The sequence below is a fragment of the Sciurus carolinensis genome, chromosome 5 (genome assembly GCF_902686445.1).
Source record: "Sciurus carolinensis chromosome 5, mSciCar1.2, whole genome shotgun sequence".
In the NCBI taxonomy this organism is placed as follows: Eukaryota; Metazoa; Chordata; class Mammalia; order Rodentia; family Sciuridae; genus Sciurus; species Sciurus carolinensis.
The window spans coordinates 39,463,609-39,482,945 of NC_062217.1; the positions used below are offsets into that span (position 1 = coordinate 39,463,609).

The 19,337-nt window shown below is 37.9% G+C and overlaps 1 protein-coding gene across 10 annotated transcripts in view; it reads right to left on the bottom strand.

The window, feature by feature from the left end:
- Nucleotides 1-11,280, bottom strand: part of Cdadc1 (cytidine and dCMP deaminase domain containing 1) — a 49,773-nt gene extending 38,493 nt beyond the window's left edge. For 3 of the 10 annotated variants that reach the window (XR_007108720.1, XR_007108721.1, XM_047552473.1), the window contains exons 1-3: nt 10,753-11,269; nt 10,005-10,102; nt 2,443-2,517 (exon numbers count right to left, since the gene is read on the bottom strand). Coding sequence is in view for 7 of the 10 variants with exons in the window: in XM_047552473.1 (XP_047408429.1) it covers nt 2,443-2,517; nt 10,005-10,102; nt 10,753-10,834 (255 nt within the window). In the remaining 3 variants the exon portion in view is untranslated. Of the gene's footprint in view, nt 1-1,255; nt 1,354-2,442; nt 2,518-10,004; nt 10,103-10,752 lie in introns of those variants that run through there. The other 7 variants (XM_047552471.1, XM_047552470.1, XM_047552469.1 and 4 more) reach the window with 6 other exon arrangements.
- Nucleotides 11,281-19,337: the final 8,057 nt, after the last annotated feature.

A 19,337-nucleotide genomic window follows, 5' to 3' on the forward strand; every position in this document is an offset into this window, starting at 1 on the left:
TCCCCAAAAGTGCTAAGGAAAAAAAAAATCAGATAAAATGAATAAAGTAAAAAAACAAAATCAGTTCTAACTAAGGCACAAAATAGTCTATGTTGTTTTCACAGAAAAACAAAAGAACCCTATAGTAAGGAATGTAAACTTGATCCTTGGGTTTGGGACTGTAGTTATGACATGAGGGGAACTTGGGCTGAGGACAGGGTATCACTTATTCCTCACCTTCCAAAAGGATTTTACTCTATATAGATTCCTTATCAGAACATATTTGAAATAACTTTAAGGATAAGACCAAAGTACTATAAAATAAAATAGTCAAGTGTCAGTTTAATGTTTGGAACTATGAAGGATACTTTGTGAAATGCCTAAAAAGAAGGAATAGAGATTTCATGGAAACCCCTTTCTGAGTTAACCAACCATCTCCTAAACTACAAAGACATTTCAAAGGAATACAAAATATCTTGCCTTTTTAAAACATATATCTAAGAATATACCTAAAATATGAAAGACTTGTCTGTATTAGTTTTTAAAATGAGCTGCAAATTTACCTTGAATATGTGAACTCTTTCCATATTATTTTAGAATTTTATGTTTCTCAAATACAACGTATGTTATCATCTACTTCTGAATGTTTCCATCAAGTTTGTTTAAAAATTGGTCACTTTAGAAAACAACTTATCAAAAAAATCTTAGTACTAGCTGGGCATGTGGCCCACGCCTATAATTCCAGCTACTTTGGAGGCTGAGAAAGGAGATTCACAAATTCAAAGCCAGCCTCAGCAACTTAGTGAGATTCTGTCTCAAAAAATATCAAGGGCTGGGGATGTAGTTCAGTGGTAAAATGCCCCAGAACTGTCCACCTCCCCAATTCTTTGTATTAGAGCCCATGTTGTTAAACCAAATCAACATGATCAGTGGAAGTGGCTGCAACTGAATTGAATGATGTTAACTTTAAATTGTCAAGTAGTTAAGACGACAGAAAAAAAAACCAGAAAGTCTGACCACAAAACTGTTACTTAAAAAAAGGGAATATATTCATCAGCTTATTTTTTATTAGAACAATCTTTTAGGCCAAGTTTATCACTTTTTTTTGGTCTAGAGTCCTTTTCACCTTGGGGAGAAATAAATATATATTTCATTTTTGCTTCTTGTTAAGACCAAAATATTCAAAGTTTGAGACAAAAAATTTTTCATCCCAAACTCAACAAAAACAAAACAAATAAAAGCCTAAGTTGCATTCCATTTGGGCACTTCCACTTACTGCAACTCCCAGAAGACTGAATCTTTTCAGTGAATCACTGTTCTGGATCTTGATTTTGCTTCACTTCACTAACATCTTGGCAAGTCGTCTATGTAATCCTAGTCACAGAGTTTCACATTAAAATATGGGCAAAAGAGGACAGTCTGTTTTGTATATAAACTAGTACATTTACTTAAATGGTGATTGACTATTTTTTCCTTTATGTTTCTTAAACATCTAAATATTCTGAGATAAATTACTTCTACATTCTTGTTGGGCATTTTAGAGACTCACAGAACAAATCGGGAAATCTTATCAGGAATGTACATAAGAGTCATCCAAGTAATTCTTTTCAGCAATATACATACTTAATCTCTATTCCACACCAATGAATCAGAATCTTTGGAAAACTTAACAGATAAAGTAACAAGGAAATACTATGCAATATTAGAACAAACAAGATTTATGTTTCAGGTCTGGCTGTTGATTTTAACCTGCTTACCAACTAAATATGTTAACCTGTTATTCTTTCATAAACATTCTGAGAAGACATGAAACTCTTGGGTCAGAAACAAAGGAATTTACTATTCACAACACAGCAGTATGAGCATCTTATTTGTGACAATACCTTGTGACAGTACCTCAAGTCCCACGGGAGGTGATGCAGATGGTTGCCTGGACACATAGTAGTTTGTGTTATGGGAGGGAACACTGAGCTTGGGGATTCTGATGTTTCACAGCCAACAGTAACCCAATCTGCTCTTTGTCCCAGAGAGAGACATTACCTAAACCCTCAAGGTTGCTTGCTGCAAACATAACTATAAGAAATGACCTAGGTAAAGAGTAATTGGTGCCCTGCATTTTTGGCAACAGCCAAGATATATAGGCGCTTGAGAGAACCACAGAAGAATGTCTCTCAACATAGTTACATGAATTAATGTTAGATGGTGTCAAGAGTTACATTTGAAAATTTAAAAAAGTCAAGATATAGAAGCATATCACAAATTACTCCCATTTGACTTTTTTAAAATAGGTGAGACATATAGGTTTGTAAATGCACATATTTTCAGAAGAGTATTAAGAAACCCCCTTGGAAGTGGGAATGGTGAACATGGGTGTAAGAGGGTCTTTTATCCTTCTTTATACTATTCCTTTTGTTTTGTTATTATGGACATTAAAAAAAAATGGTAATGATTTAAATGATTTACCTGTTTTTTGTCTGTAGATTCTCTGGTCATCTCTTCATTATCTCCTAAGGGTCCACATCTGTCCTCTTCATTTTCCTAATTAAAATCAGATTAAGGGGCAAAAGATTAACATGATTAATTCAACATTTCCATATTTAAAGGCTAGTTTCCTTGACTTTAGCCCATTCATTTTTTCTTTTTTTTTGTCTTTGATGAAACTCTGCACTGACTTCTCACTCTGTTCAGGATCAAATTCAGACAATAATTAATGTAATAAATAAGGCCTATATAATCTTGCCACTGGGTATTTTTCTATAATATTGGAAACTGTGATTAGAAAAAAAGAAAGTTCTATAGTTTAAGATCTCAGAATGTGGGCAGTTTTGAGCAATAGAAAAGTTCAAAGGGCAGCCCATGGCTATGAATGACTAAATTGGAATACAGGTAAGTCATTGGAGTTGAGAAGACAAGGAAATATGTAGCAAAGGTATTATATATGGACTACAGTAGGCAGAATAATGGCCCCCAAAGATCTTTTGTCCCAGTCCCTGGAGCCTGTAACTATGTTGTTTTGTGGTAAAGGGAATTAAGGTTTTATTTTAGATGTAATAAAACCTGCTAATCATTTACCATGAGATGGGGAGATTATCCTGTAAGTCCCATTTTTTAAAAAATATTTACTTAAGTTTTAGATGAACATAATGCCTGTATTTTATTTTATTTTTTATTTTTATGTGGTGCTGAGCATCAAACCCATGCCTCACACATGCTAGTTAAGCGCTCTACCACTGAGCCACAATCCCAGTCCATTGGCCAATGTTATTGAAGGGTCTTAAAAGGCAAAAGAGGCTGGCAGGAAGGCAGAGTGATACAACCTGAGAAAGACTCAACGGGTCAATGCTCATTTTGAGGATGGAAGGGGCCATGGGCCAAGGAATATTTTTAGTCTCCAAAGCTAGAAAAGGCAATGGTTCATTGAGACTAGAGCCTCCAGAAGGAGTCAGCCCTGCTGACATTTTGATTTTACAATGAGACCCATCTTGGACTTCTGACCTCCAGAACTATACAAAATTTTTGTTTTAGTTCTCAACTTTGTGGTAATTCAGTACAGCAGCAATAAAAACCTGATATAGGAATGTCCATAAGTCTCCTCTAAAAGTGAAATCCAAAGGTGAAAGAAAGTTTTGAGGCAGGAGTCAAAGACCTTTGATAAAGGTCAACCATAGACCTAGTTGCTAAGGATGCAACCCTCATAGAACTTATGATTTATGAACAAGGAAAGTGACTACTGAGTAGTCAATCAAGATAAGATGATATAGAACTTAGTGAGTCACAAAGTACATGGGATAGTTAACAAATTGGGGGAAATTATGAAACAAGTACTAGTTGACAGAAATGGAACAATTCCAAGAGGTCTATAAAAACAAAATGTCCTTCTGGTTGTGGTGGCATACCACCTATAATCTCAGACTGAGGCAGGAAGATCACAAGTTCAAGGTCAGCCTGGGCAACCTAGTGAGACTTATCTCAAAATAAAATATAAAAAGTGCTATGGGCAGGGAAGAGTGGCAAACGCTTGTAATCTTGCAGCTTGAGAGGTTAAGGCAGGAGGATCTCCACCTCAAAGCCAGCCTCAGCAACTTAGTGAGGTCTTAAGCAACTCAGCGAGACCCTGTCTCTAAATAAAATAAAATAAAGGGCTGGGGATGTAGCTTAGTGGTTAAATGTCTCTGGGTTCGATCCTAGTACCTAATAAATGAAAGAGCTAGGAATGTAGCTCAGTGGTAGAACACCCTGGGTTCAATCTGCCTTAACACCTAGCTCTTGTTCTGCTAACATGCCATCCATATTCAGCTCCACTAATATCATAATGGACATATTTCTTCTTACAAAGAGATGGGCATAAATACAGGACAATGACTAAATAAGAAAAGTGAAGCCCCATATCATGCTAATTCTTATACTTAAGGTAATCTTCAGTAATTTAGATAAGTCTAAGTTGAACCAAATGAAAAATTATGAACCAGTAGGAGAAATAATTATTTTTAAATAATGACCATTTTCAGAGTGTTTGATTTCTACTCCATAATTTAAAAAAACATATTTTGTAGTTGCAGATGGACAGAATGTCTTTATTTTTTTACGTGGTGCTGAGAATCGAACCCAGTGACTCACACATGCTAGGAAAGTGCTCTGCCCCTGAGCTACAGCCCCAGTCCTCTACTCCATAATTTTTAATTGTGTCCCCCCCCCATAACAATTACTCTCTCTTCCAGTCACTTATTAATTTGGACTGGACTCTTAAAAGGTCTTAGTTTTGTTTTTTTTTTTTTTTTAAAGTGATGTTGTACTTCTGGTATTTTAAAACAATTTTTAGCTGTGTAGGTGAACACAGTGCCTTTATTTTATTTACTTTTTATGTGGTGCTGAGGATTGAACCCAGTACTTCACACATGCTAGGCAAGCACTCTACCACTGAGCCACAATCACAGCCCAGAATTCTTAGTTTTTATACTCAATGTGTACCTTGCTAAACAATTCTTGAGGCATACCCATAAGGTATAAATATTTGACAACACAGAAAAGCTCAGATGTCAGTTGTGTTTGGAAATGGTTGTAAGTTAATAATATACTAAAGCTGGAAAAATTTACAACTGTTATGCAATTGATCGAAACCATAATAAAAAACATATAGTACATAATATATAACAGCACTACGAACTTTACATTGCACTACCAAGAATGAACTATCTCAATCATTGCCCATAAAAACCCCATATAGTATGTATTAAGTACCATTTTATAGATGAGAAAAGTAAAGCAGCTTATCCAAAGTTACACAACTAGCATGAGATGAAGTCAGGATTTGGACCCAGGTGTGTTGGCTACAAAAGCCTTGGCTACCCTTAAAATACTAAACTAAGTTGCTGCTACAATGCAGTATTACAGCATATTTTCCTACATTAAATGAAAAAAGAAGACCCCAGAATTCATTGATTTCAAGTGAGTAAAGGAAAAAGATTGAGAAGCAATAAAAATGTTAGTAGTCTTTAAGTAGTAAAATTGTGAGAAATTTTTTTCTTCTGCACATTTTATAAATAATGAGCATATATTACTTTGGTAACTCCACTTTTAAAAAGACAAAAGGCTGGTAGAAATGTCAAAAACAGTATTTCTAATACAATCACATGTCAAATTGCATCTTGGAGCTTCTATAACTTACTCAGTATGGGAAAAGCAGAATACAGAATTTAGGTCAAATAATATTATTTTAGCTTAAAGAATACCTTGTTTTTCCTCTCAATAGTTCTTACAAAATATTTTTTTTTTAATTATGGAGTAGAAATCAAACACTCTGAAAATGGTCATTATTTAAGAAGTATCAGGTGTGCTGGTTGTGGCGGCCCACACCTATAATCCCAGCAGCTCAGAAAGCTAAGGCAGGAGGATTGCAGGTTCAAAGCCAGACTCAGCAACTTATAGATGCCCTGAGCTACTTAGGGAGATCCTGCCTCAAAATAAAAAATTCAAAAGGAATGTGGCTCAGTGGTTCAGGGATCCTGTATTCAATCCCCAGTACCAAAAATAAATAAATAAATAATATCAGGCACAAAACTTGGTGTCATTTTAAAGAATAAATTTCTACAAGTATAAATATGATGGCAACATACACTATATATAAACTCCTGGTATATTCCTATTGTTTCAATATTATGATTTTCTGCTGTGCATGGTGGCATGTGCCTGTAATACCAGCAACATGGGAGGCTGAAGCCAGAGGATCACAAATATAAGACCAGTCTCAGCAATTCAGTGAAACCCTGTCTTAAAATAAAAAATAAAAAGGACTGGGGGTGTAGCTCAGTGGTAAAGCGTCCTTGGGTTCAATTTCCAGTACAAAAAAAAAAAAAAAAAAGTATGATTTAGAAATTTTTTTTATATTTCATATGTAGACTGAGACTTAAGTTTATGTTTGTACAATAAAAAAATTAATAAGAGTTGAGCACAATGTACTCCTTTTCATTTTATTCCTTCTCTACACTGTCAGTTTTGCAATGGCCATGACATCAGAACTAAGGAAATTATTATACACTTCTGCTTTACTGACATTACACAGTTGACAACAACACAAATGATTTTTCTAAACATTTGGTAAATTTGCTTTTCTGAAATTTAACACACATTTTCTTAAATAAATAATGTTAAAAACCATAGTCAAGTTCCCTAGCTAACATAAAAAAGCTTTTTTTATAACCCAAACCATCACTGCTAGAGTAATCCTGAGGATGTCCTAGTCCAAGTACCTGTAAGTCCCTGGGCCTCTAGGCAAGGAATAGAAGTGGAAGCCACCCCAAGAGAGTGGTTTGACAGCTGTGGGTTAAGGAGACACAAGTGTTGGAGCACAGCTGGGAAGACACTAATGCAGTGAAGAGTCACAGGGCAGGGGCAGAATGAGGATGTGAGAGTGATGACCGTCCCAGTGTTCAAAGCAACCCTATTTCAGGTCACCTGGAATTCCTAAGGCATGGGTTTTCTTTGTTTTGTTTGATGCCAATGCCCTTTGTACTCATTCCTATGTCTAACTTTCTATTTAAAAACCTTAGGGGCTGGGGATATAGCTCAGTTGGTAGAGAGCTTGCCTTGCAAGCATAAGGCCATCGGTTCAATCCCTAGCACTACTTGAAAAAAAAAAAACCTTAAGTAGATTATGTGTATGAGTCAGTTTTCTAAACAAGATTCCAAATAAAATAGTTAAAACAAAAGACTCATTTCTTTTTTTTTTTTTTTATTGTTCATTTTTTTCCTTTAAAAAACTCCTGTGGTACAGATGAAGGAACAAGATGTCAGGAAAACTGAGTCATGACTTGTGGAAACATGGAAATAAAAATATGATCTTTGTTAAATAATATAAACCCTGTTACTAATGAAGTTCCTTAACTCTGAAATTTACTAATTAAGTTATCACTATTTTTATCAAAATGCTAACTGAAAGTCTCAGTATTGTCTCAGGCTTCATAGCTTTCTCCATAAAATATGAGGAAATGGTAGAGCGTACATTATTTGCAAACAAAGTTTGGTAATTAGTTGGCCAATGACTTCCTTCCTAATATAAATGTAAATATCATTATTCACTAATTTAATATAACTTATACTTGTTTGTTTAAAAATAACTTAATTTTAGCACAGGATATATTTTTTGGGTATGTGTGTGAAATTAAATCTGCATTTTTAAAAAAAGCTTCTTTAAAATCACTGTTCAATCTCTAACAAGCCCAGCTTTTAAAATGTACTTTTTTTGGTGGGGGGGGGGGCAGTACAGGGGATTGAACCCAGGGAGATTCTAACACTGAGCTGCATCCTCAGCCCTTTTTTAATCTTAAGATAGTGCCTTCCTAAGTTGCTGAGGCTGGCCTTGAACTTGCAATCAAACTTGACTCAAGTCTTCCTGAGTTGCTGGGATTGCAGGTGTGTGCCATTGCAATCAGCTAAAATGTGCCTTTTAAAGTCTTAAAATCTCTGTAAACATTTGCTTCTAATACAGTGGCTCCTTTTTTTTTTTTTTTTTTTTCTTTTTTTTTTATGGCGCTGGGGATTAAACCCAGGGCCTTGGGCTTGAAAGGCAAGCACTCTACCAACTGAGCTATATCCCCAGCCCCAATAGTGGCTCTTTAATATAAATTTTATTTGAAAAAAAGATTCAAAACAGTATGGGAATCTTCTACATCTATAAAATAATATTAAGCTATTAACAAGTCAAAAAAATAAAGGAACTTCCAATTTCATGAAGGAAATGAAGAGCTTTCTCAAAACCATCAATAAAATCTGGGGTCAGGGTGGGTATTGGGTGGTGTTGAGAAATAGGGAATAACAATGTATAACATTGTATATAATGTTTTACTATTTATATAATATTTCACATAGGAATGGGGGAAGAAGTACCATTTTATCATGGGAAATGAATTTCCTTACTTCCTATTAAAATTCCTAAATACAATCCTGATACTGACAGAATAAAATCTAAACTCCTCTGCAAGGCATACATTTAAAAAAAATTTGTTGTTGTTGTTGTAGATGGACACAATACCTTATTTTATTTATTTATTTATTTTTATGTGGTGCTGAGGATCAAATCCAGTGCCTCACACATGCTAGGCAAGTGTTCTACCATTAAGCTACAACCCCAGCCCCAAGGCATACATTTTTAACATGATTCCCAACTACCTTTCCAAGCTTATTTATAGTCTCATCCCTGCACCCAACTTCACCCTCAGGCCTGAGGACCACAAATTCATTCCTCCAAGCTTACCCCCATGGAAACCTCTGGTTTGGGCAAATGCCTACTCATTCTTTATGTCTCAGCGCAAATCCTATCTTCCTTGTGGAATCCTTCCTGCACTTCCCCATGTATTGCCTGGTTCTCAACCTTGATAGCATCTTTGCTTATACTTTGTACTTGACTCCATCATATAACTGTGTATCTTAATATTTAAATGCCTGGTTTTCTCCACATTAGAAAATAAGGACAATATCCTTTCTTCTTTTTATCTCCAGCACTAACCACACAACTTCAGTCACAATAAAGAAGGCAAACAAAACAAAAAATAAAAAGGTGGCGTTGATGGCCTCTTAAAAGTAAAGTAGAAATTTAAGTATTTACAAAATCTTCCTGTAAAAACATCTAGAGCAACCTTTCAGCAGAATTTTGGCAAGATGGAAACCTCAATGTAGAATATAATCACAATTTTATAAGAGTAGAAAAGAATCTTATGCTTAAAAAAAGATTGGAAGGAAAGTATCAAAATGTTAACAGTGGGGTTTTTAGAATGATGAGAAGCCACAGGCAATCAATCCCCTTCTCACCCTGCCTTTTTTAACTGCTTCGTAAAAGCTCTTAAAATGTTTAACTTAACCTAATACTGCTTTTTATAAGTTGGTTTTGGCCCCCTAAAAAAATTAATGACAATACTAAACACCAAAAATTACCAAAACAAAATGGTGTGAACCTATCACCATGCCACTCGGAGCATGGAGGCAAATGATGAGAATCTAGAACCTTGTTGTCCCAAGGGAAGGAGAAAGGAAAGATGTAGGACGTAGGAACTTCCAAAATATTGGCTTTTATGATTATTCTTACTATATATTCCTATCTTGCTTTGTTCATTTCTCAAGACCCAAAAAAGAGACGTATATGGAACGAGAAACTATGCATTAACAGATTAACTACTAAGACACGGTCTCCATCTTCAAGTAATCCACAGTTTGCTAGAAAACTAGATAAAACCACTAACAGGATATTATTGGGTGGTAATTTATGTATTACAGACAAAATATTGATAAAATCAACACATAATACCATTATCTGATAAATAAGTCACAGTCTGAGAGAGTATTTTGTTTTTAGATTGGAAAGATGAGATATTTCCACTGTGTTACAAGTATCAAACTACCATAAAGGTATTTCTCAAGTTTTAAAGGCTCACTGAGAGTTTGGTTTCAAGCGTGACAGTAACTGGAGCAATAAAATCCAATTTTAGACGGCCACTTTTCTAAGGGTAAAAACTATCTACAGAAACAAATTATACCTGAGATTTTTGCTTTTGGGCTTCTACTCCTGGGAAGAGCTCCATCCAGAGACTGAGCAGAGTGAAAAGGTTGACTTTAGAAAGTCTTGGTATTTGACCTACAAAGGAGAGGGCAAACACTTCAGAATTTTACTAACGATGAAAATAGGAACAAAGCTTAAAGCCACTTGGCTACTGCAGCATTAGCTTAGCAGCTTTAGCAGGGGTCAGAGGAAATGGATTAGCGGACAAAAGAATCAGTGCTTTTTTAGCAGGAGTCGCTACAACCTGACTTTCCAAAGTTGGACCCACTCTCTTCAGCCCTCACCTGGCAGAAATAAGTAATACAACAGATACACGTAGCTATGGAAACAATCCAAAGAAAGTTGGGGCAGGTCCTTGCATCTGATGCTGTGGAGCGAGCTGCTCTCTGGGGCAGTGATGAGGGGTTGCTTCAAGAGCAGTGATCAGAACACGGCACTAACAATGCATAGATGGGAGAGCGTCGCGCGCGGCCAATTTGGAAATCCGGACAAAAGCGCCATTCAGGGAACTTTCAGGCTTTTCAACCCCGGGGATCCTAGCTCTTGGTCCTTCAGGAATACCAGGCGGGACGCGGGAAATGAGCGCGACTTGAAAAGCCCGAACGGCCGATCCAGACGGGATGAGACATCGAGGAGCGAGGAACGGAAGGCAGGGAACCCGGAGGTCAACCCGGGTAGGCACACAAGGCAAAGCCAAAGGCAGAAGCAGGGACCCCGGCACTCACCGGTCATGCTGCCAGTCTGGGTGCTGACTGACCGCCCGGCCCCCGTGCTCTCCAGATTTTGCATCTGCCTTGCTTCTTTCATCCCAAGCCCACCGGCCGCTGCTGCCCAGGAAAGCGCTCCCTGTGAGGCATGATCCTGACCCAGGAACTCCCCTTTAGCCTCCTCCCAGCAACTGGTAAGCAGCGACCTTGCTCGGCGCAACCGAGTGACGTCTCAAGTCTGACGGTCACTTCCGGGCGCGCTCGTGACGTCAGAGCGAGGACCGAGGCTGCGCCGGGCTGCCGGTCGGACGGGAACCGCGGACGGGAGTGAAGCGCTGAGCTGAAAGTTGCTTGCAGTCTCTTATTGTTGTCGTCTTTGATTTTGCTGAAATAAGTCACTCGAGGATTTCATGGCTCAGGGTCCCAGGTTGCGCGGACCGATGCAGCGATTGGCTATGCAGAGTTGAAAATTTTGCTCAGGGAGCCAGGGTGCATTGAAGAGGAATCCAGCCCCACTCAGTCACGGTCGTGGTTTTAGAGAACCTGAGCGGGTGAAAAGGGGTAGGAGGTGGGCGGCCCAGGATGTTGTTTGATCAGAGATTGGCCGGCCTTGGGGAACGTAGTGCCACCGAACGCTTATCAAGAACGTGAAGACAGGAGGTGGAACTCTAACCGGGAAAAATGTGAAGGGAGGAGGGAGAAGCAAGTGGTCTCTGGAAAATCTGAGAAGTAGCCTGGCATTGTGGGTTTGTGCCAAAACATTTTATAAGTGTCCTAGGCATGACTCAATTAGGCCTCTTTCTCTCCCGTGATTCAGAGCCCAGTTTCCATCGACAGTTGTTACACAACTTGAAATACAGAGCAAGGCACAAAACTGAGTTCAAACTAAGAGTAAAGCTGAGCATTATGAAAATCCATCATTTTGAAAGAACTGAGGTGAGAATCTTTTCAGTGTTGAGGATATGGCTGTGGTTCCTTAATTTTCACTACTGTATGGTATTTCATTGTAGTTATATATCACAATTTATTTGAGTGAAGGAACTTTTGGACCAGCTCCTTGCTTCAACAGCTTCTTGTTTTAAACAAACAACAACTAAATGCTTCATGTTTGTATGCAAGTGTTTCTTTAGGGACCACACTTAGGAGTAAAATTCTTGGATGGTTACTGTGTAGTTTATTAGACAATGTTGAAATATTTTCCAGAGGAATCCATTTACATAGTTCTTTTTTCCATCAGTCCTTGGTATCGCCAGACTTGTGTTTGTCAGTCTGAGCCATGTGTGGTGGCTCAGGCCTTTAATTCCAGCTATTCAGGAGGCTGAGGCAGGAGAATCTTGTTTGAGGCCAACCTGGCCAACATAGCAAGAGCTGTCCAAAAAAAGAAAAGTGATTAAATGTGTACCTATCTGGTTGATATAAATTGGTATCTTGTGGTTTCATTTTCCCTGATTTCTATTGAATATCTTCTCATCTGTTGAGTGGCCATACATGTTTCTTCTCTATGAAATACCCATTAACTTTTCCTATCTGATTTTTCTTCTTATTTCTTATTGATTAGTAAGCATTCCTCATTATTCTGGATATTCATTATCAATTGGGAATTTATCTGATAAATATCCTCCCTCCCTTTTGACTTGCTTTTTCACTTTCTAATATCTTTCAGCGCACAGTTCTTTATTTTGATGTGTCAAACATACCAATAATTTTATTAAAAGGTATCTGCTTTAAAATTTTTTTCTTGCTCAATTTAAATATTTTTTATATCTTCCTCTAAAAGTCACAAGTTGTTTCTTTCACATTTATGTGAATGTAGAATTCATTTCAGTGTATTGTTATAGAGACCAAATTTTACTTTCCATTTGGATAATCAATTATCCTAATACTATTTCCTCACTGATCTGCAATGCTGCTTCTACCCTATAGCAAATTTCCACATACACATGAGTCTGTTTCTGGGCTTACTTATGTTCTCCCTGCAAAAAACACTTATTCTTCAAAAATGTCTTTGCTATTCTTGGCCCTTTAATTTTCCATGCAAATTTTAGAATCCTATTGTTCACATTCTTCAAAAAATTCCACTTACGTATTGATTGCAAGTGTATTGAATTTATAGATAAGTTTGAGGTATGTAGTTTTCCACTTCGCAAACATGGTATATCTATATGAACATGATTTTCAAAAGGGTTTATAACTTTTCTCCATAAATATATATGTATATATAAACATGTGGACATACATACACACACACACACACACACACACACACACACTCATATTTTTTGGAGGGGTACCAGGGATTGAACCCAGGGGCACTTAACCACTGAACCACATTACTGTTCTTTTTGTGTTTTGAGACCGGGCCTTGCTAAGTTGCTGAGATCCTTGCTAAATTGCTGAGGCAGGCCTTGAACCTGTGATCCTCCTGCCTCAGCCTCCTGAGCTGGTGGGATTACAGACGTGTGCCACCATGTCTGATTCCATAAATATTTTGAATATATTTATGATTTAATATAGTACTTTTGTTAAACTTATGAATAAAATTAAATTCATAAATATTTGTGACTAATGAATAGGAATATTACTTGATTTTTACATAGTAAACTTATATTGAACAAACCTGAGAAACTTTACTATTAATTCTGTAGTAGGATTATTAATTCTATTTTAGTATTATTTTTATATTTATATATTTAGATCTATTTATTTGTAGTTTTTAATTCTATTTTTAATTTGTTTCTAGACTGAAAGTATCATCCACAAATAATTTATATCTTTTTAATCCCCAAATTTTTATTTTCTTGTCTTGCTGAACTCTAGGATGTCTGGGGAACTATTGAGTAGGGATAATAGTACCAGGCATTCTTTCTAGCTCCTTTTTTTAAAGGAAATGATTTTTTTTTTTTTTTCAGTACTAGACTTTGAACCCAGGGACACTCTACCACTGATCTACATCTCCAGCCCTTTTTATTCTTTGAGACAGGATGTTGCTAAGTTACCCAGGGTAGTTTCAACTTGGAATTCTGCCTTAGCCTCCTAAGTAGCTGGGATTACTGCAGCTGGCAAAGGAAATTATTGTAATGATAACCCTTCAAGTATGATTTTTTTTTTTTTTTTGGGTGCTGGGGATCGAACCCAGGGCCTTGTGCTTACAAGGCAAGCACTCTACCGACTGAGCTATCTCCCCAGCCCCTCAAGTATGATTTTTGTTGTAGGTTTTTGATAGCTGTCTTTACCAGAGTTCTTTTTAAAAATCAGATGTTGAATTATAGCAAATTCTCATGGTCATTGGCTTTTATAGAATAGACAAAAGTCTATTCAGTGCTGACTTCCTGAGAATCATTGTTAGGTTAGATGCTGAATTTTATCAAATACAATCTGCATCTATTAAGAGGACCCCATATATTTGAGTTAGCTTTTTCACCACTGGGATCAAAAGATCTGGCAAGAACAATTTTAGAGGAGGAAAAATGTATTTGGGACTCACAGATTCAGAGGTCTCAGTCTATGGTGGACTGGTTACATTGCTCTGGGCCCAAGTGAGGGAGAATATCATGGGAAAGTACGGTGGTAGAGGAAAGCAGCTCAGGGTGTGACCACCAGGAGGCAGAGAAAGAAAGCTCTGCTCATCAGGGACAGAATATATACCCCAAAGGCATATCCCCAGTGACCTACCTCCTCCAGCCACACCCTACCTGTCTATGGTTACCAGTCAGTTAATCCACTCAGGTGGATTAATGCTCTGATTAGGTGAAGGCTCTCATAACCCAATCATTTTGTCTCTAAACTTTCTTGCATTGTCCAACACATTAGCCTTTGATGGACACCTCATATCTAAACCATAATACCATAGTTTTACTCCTTTAATCAGATAATGTGGTACATCATACTAATAAATTGTTTAATGGTAAGTCCCCCTGGTGTTCCTGTGATAGATCTTGATCATAGTGTATTTTTATTAATTGATGGATTAAATATGATAAATTTTATATAAGATTTTCAGCTCTATGTTCATGAGTGAATTTGACATATAATATATCATGGTCTCTTTGGTGTTGATGTCTTCATTAGCCAGCATTGGAAATGAGTTAGGGAGCTGGGGTTGTGACCCAGTGGTAGATAGCTCACCAAGCATGCTTGAGGCCCTGGGTTTGATCCTCAGCACCATGTAAAAAAAATAAAGTGAAGGTATTATGCCCACCTACAACTAAAAAATACATTAATAAAAGAAATTAGTTAGGAAGTGTTTCCTATTTTTCTTTTCTCAGAAAAGAGTTTATGAAGGATTGAAATGACTTGTTTCCTTGAATATTTATTAAAATGTGCTTGGGAAACAATATAGTGCTCTTTAAAGTTTCCACTTTTCATTATGAATCCCATTCCCTTATTGGTAAAAGGGCATTCGAACTCTACTTTTTCTTGGTCAATTTTTGGTAAGTTATGTTTTTCTAAAATTTATGTAGGTTTTTAAAATCAATTGGCATATGTTTGTTCACATTCTTCTTTTACTATCTTTTAAAATGTAAATATTATTTGTTTTGGACTTCTTTTTGTTTATGGGCAAATTTTGCCAGATGTTTATCAATTTTATTAGTCTTTTCATAAAATGCTCTTTTTTCCTTATTGAACCTGATTTTTTTGTTTTATACATTTTATTTCTTTCCTTGTCTTTTCATTTATTCATTGTCATAACATCTGCATTTGACTGTTTAGCTTCTTAATTTTGAGAGTTATTTTTTGCAGAGGCTTTTCAGGCTAAAATTTCCATCTAAGTAGCATCCTATAAGTTCCTTATCAATCAGTATTAATGTATTAAATGTCCCCAGTGACTTCTTTGACCAATGAGTTATTTAGAAATTTTATTTAAAGATTTCAGATGTAAGGTGACCTTTTTTTTTAAAAAAATTACTGTTCCTGTTATTGATTTTTAATGTAAAGTTTATGACCAGAGAATATGATCTGTATGATACCAGTCATCTGAAATTTGTTCAGACTTGGTTTATGTCCTAGATCAACACTGTTCAATAAAACTCCGAAAAGAAGGAAATGTTCTGTGATCTGCACTGTCCAGTATGGAAGCCACCAGTGTATGTGGCTACTGAGCACCTGAAAGTGGTAGTGTAACTGAGGAACTGAATTTTTAACTTTATTTAGTTTTAACTAATTTAAATTTACATAGCTACATGTGCCATTAGTCCCTGTATTGGACAAGATAGCTTTAGATTCTCCTCCTAGAATTCTGTTTTTTTTTTGGGTGCTGGGGATTGAACCCAGGGCATTGTGCTTGCAAGGCAAGCACTCTACCAACTGAGCTATATCCCCAGCCCTAGAATTCTGATTAGATGTAGTTTAACCTTCTGAGTTAAGAAATTTTCCATCTCTTTGTTTCTCTTAGCTACATCCTGGCCAATGTCTTCAGATGCATTTTTCAACTTGCTACTTATTTCTTTGGCTGTGTAGTATTTTTTCTAGTTTGCCTATTCTGAGGGTAAAGGTCTTCAGGTAAACTAACTATATGGCCAGATAACTCAATTTTGACTCCACACCTTTCCTGGGGTCTGGGTTTTCTTTACAGTTCCTTCATTGGCATTAACACCACAGTTTTAAAACAAGTCATAGACTGGGAGAAAATATTTTCAAATCATATATACAATAAAGGACTCATTGTATCCATCCCCAATACATACAGAACTCTGTACTCAACAGTAAATCAACAAGAAATTCAGTTAGAAAAATAGATAAAAGACTCGAATAGTCATTTCATCAAAGAATATTAAAAAAGGCAAATAAGCACAGGAAAAGATGTTCACTGTCATTAGCCATTAGGGAAAGAAATGCTACCTAAGTTCTGAGCAGTGAACAGAGTCCTACCAAGGGCAGCTTAGTCACTAAAACAGTTTTCAAATCAATAAATGATTCTTCATATCACATGGAAAGAGTGTGGCATTGCATGTTAGCCAGATAACCTAGATTCAGACTCTAACCACACAATATTTTTACCAGTTAGTTGTGTCAGTCAGCGTGGTTTCAGTTTGCTGTGGGTAACAAATGACCTCCAAAGCTCAGTGGCTCACCACAACAGTGGTCTGCTCCTGGCTTACTTTCTGTGCCTGCATCTCTGTTCCTGTGGACTGGCTCATCGATCTGGTTAAGGAGCAGCCTCTACCCTTTCTCTTCCTCTTATTCCTCAATTCCCTGGTCTGTGACAAATCCCTGCACACTAGTTGCGTCCTTGGCTTGCCAGACCCTCTGTCACTGCTTCCATAGCCCCTTCTGCCTCAGAAGGGAGGGGAGGCTGTCAGATGGCTTATGGATGGATTATTCGGGAAGAGAGGGAGGAAGGAAGGAGGACATGAAGGAAGATATGAAGGAAAGGAAGGAAGGGATGGTGATAATGCATTTATCACAAGTTTTCATGAAGACTCAGTGATTCCAAGTAGTGCAGTGCCTGGCGAAGAATAATGCTCAATGCCATCAATCACTATTCCTTCCCTCTTGATCATTCATTTGCTTATTCTCTGTAGACAACCTGAATCTTTTCCTTTTATTCTAGGTCCTGTGGGGTAGGAATGTTCGTCCTAGCCGTGTGCTTATTTGGACCAAATCCTCTCACAACAAAGCAAGCTGGCAGTTTATGGAGTTGGTCATAAAGACATTGTGTTTATTGCTGGAGCTGTCAATTCTGGTGATGTGCTGGGCATGGTGGCACATGCCTGTAATCCCAGTGATCTGTGAGGCTGAGGCAGGAGGATCACAATTGGAGGCCAGCCTTAGCAACTTATTGAGACCCTGTCTCAAAATAAGAAATAAAAAGGAATGGGGATGTAGCTCAATGGCAGAGTCTCCCTGTATTCAGTCCCCAGTACAGGAAAAAAAGAAAGAGAGAGGGGGAGAGAGAGAAAGGAAGGAAGGAAGGAAGGAAGGAAGAAAGAAAGAGGGAAGGAAGGAAGGAAGGAAGGAAGGAAGGAAGGAAGGAAGGAAGGGAGGGAGGAAGGGAGGGAGGGAGGGAGGAAGGAAGGAAAAGAAAGAAAAAAGGTTGGTGGTGTTGTCAGAGGCTGAACACCTGGATGTAGGAGAAAACATGTCTCCTGCCCAATTTTGCTCTCATGTGAGAAGGCACACTGTGACTGGTGACCTAGGCTTCCATACATCTGGAAATGAGGTGGCCATCAGACTGACAGGGATGATTGGTGGCCAGTTCATCCACAAGGGCAGAAGACTGGCCTTAACTTGGTTCTTTCAGGCAAAATTGTGACCATAAACAGCACCCTGAATCCAGAAATTATGATTTTCTAAACAATTTTCAGAAGGCAGTTCCTGGCAGCACTTAATCCAGAGGAAGCAGAGAAGCCTGAAACAAACTCCAGATGCCCTGCAGGGAACAGGTACTTTGTTATGGAGGGCAGTGCCGCCTGAGAGAAATGACCTCTCAGGCTTTCCATACATTGTCCCAAATGGTGTCCTCAGAGAAGTAAACATGGTGCCACGTAGATTAATGTGCTAGGGAGTAAGACTGTCCAGGACACGTTTCTGCTCCCACGAGGCAGGAAGGCCTGGCAGACCCACTTCCCCAAGCTCTTCCAGGCTCTCAGCCCCAGACTGCCTGAGGCAGGAGAGGCAGATGGGCCTGGGCAGCAAAGTCCTGTCCAGGCTCCTTTCGGGTCCCCATGTATGTGGCGTGTCCTGGGTTTGGTTATTTGCAAATCAACAACCTAAAAAGATTCTCTAATTAGGTACATTAAAAACCGAAGGGGACTAGAGGGAGGGTTAGGGATGAGGACAGAGAAGAGAGGGAAAGAGAGAGAACCAACACTGATGGACTCTCTAGTATGTGTCAGAGACCTTTTGTAATAATAGTGACAATAATAGAAGTATTATTGAGCATGTACTACGTTCCAGGCTCTGTTCTAGTTCCTTTAAGTACATTATCTCATTTACTCCTTCTAGCAACATTACGATGTGGGTACTGTCATGAGCTCCATTCAGAGGAATCCAGAACCCAGACAGTAGGTAACTTGTTCAAACAGACATAGCTTGGAAGGGGCAGGAGCAGGATATAGATCTACACTATATCATTTAATGCTCACAGTAGCCCCATGGCACTGATTTAAAAATTAAAAAAAAAATTTTTACAGACTGCATTTTGATTCATTGTACACAAATGGGGTACAACTTTTCATTTCTATGGTTGTGCACCATGTAGATTCACACCATTTGTGCTATCATACACGTCCATAGGGTAAGGCTGTCTGCCTTGGTCCATTGTGGCATGATTTCTTATCATCACTGTTTCACAGGTGAGGAAACTGAGGCTCTTAGACCAGCAACGTCAGCATCATTTGGGAGCCTGTTAGTAAAATGGAATCTTGGGCCCCACTCCACACCTGCTAAGCCAGAATCTGTATAAGAACCCCTGGGCTAGACCAGTGCTCAGACTTAAGTATATGAGTCCCCCAGAGATTGTGAAAACCCAGATTCCTGGGCTCTACCCCTAAAGATTCTGAGTCAGTAATATTTAACAGCAGTAGTTTAGCTCTCTGTACAATTGTGTCTACCAAGTACTTTTTTTTTTATCATTATCCATCAGTGTTAACTGTTGTTAAATG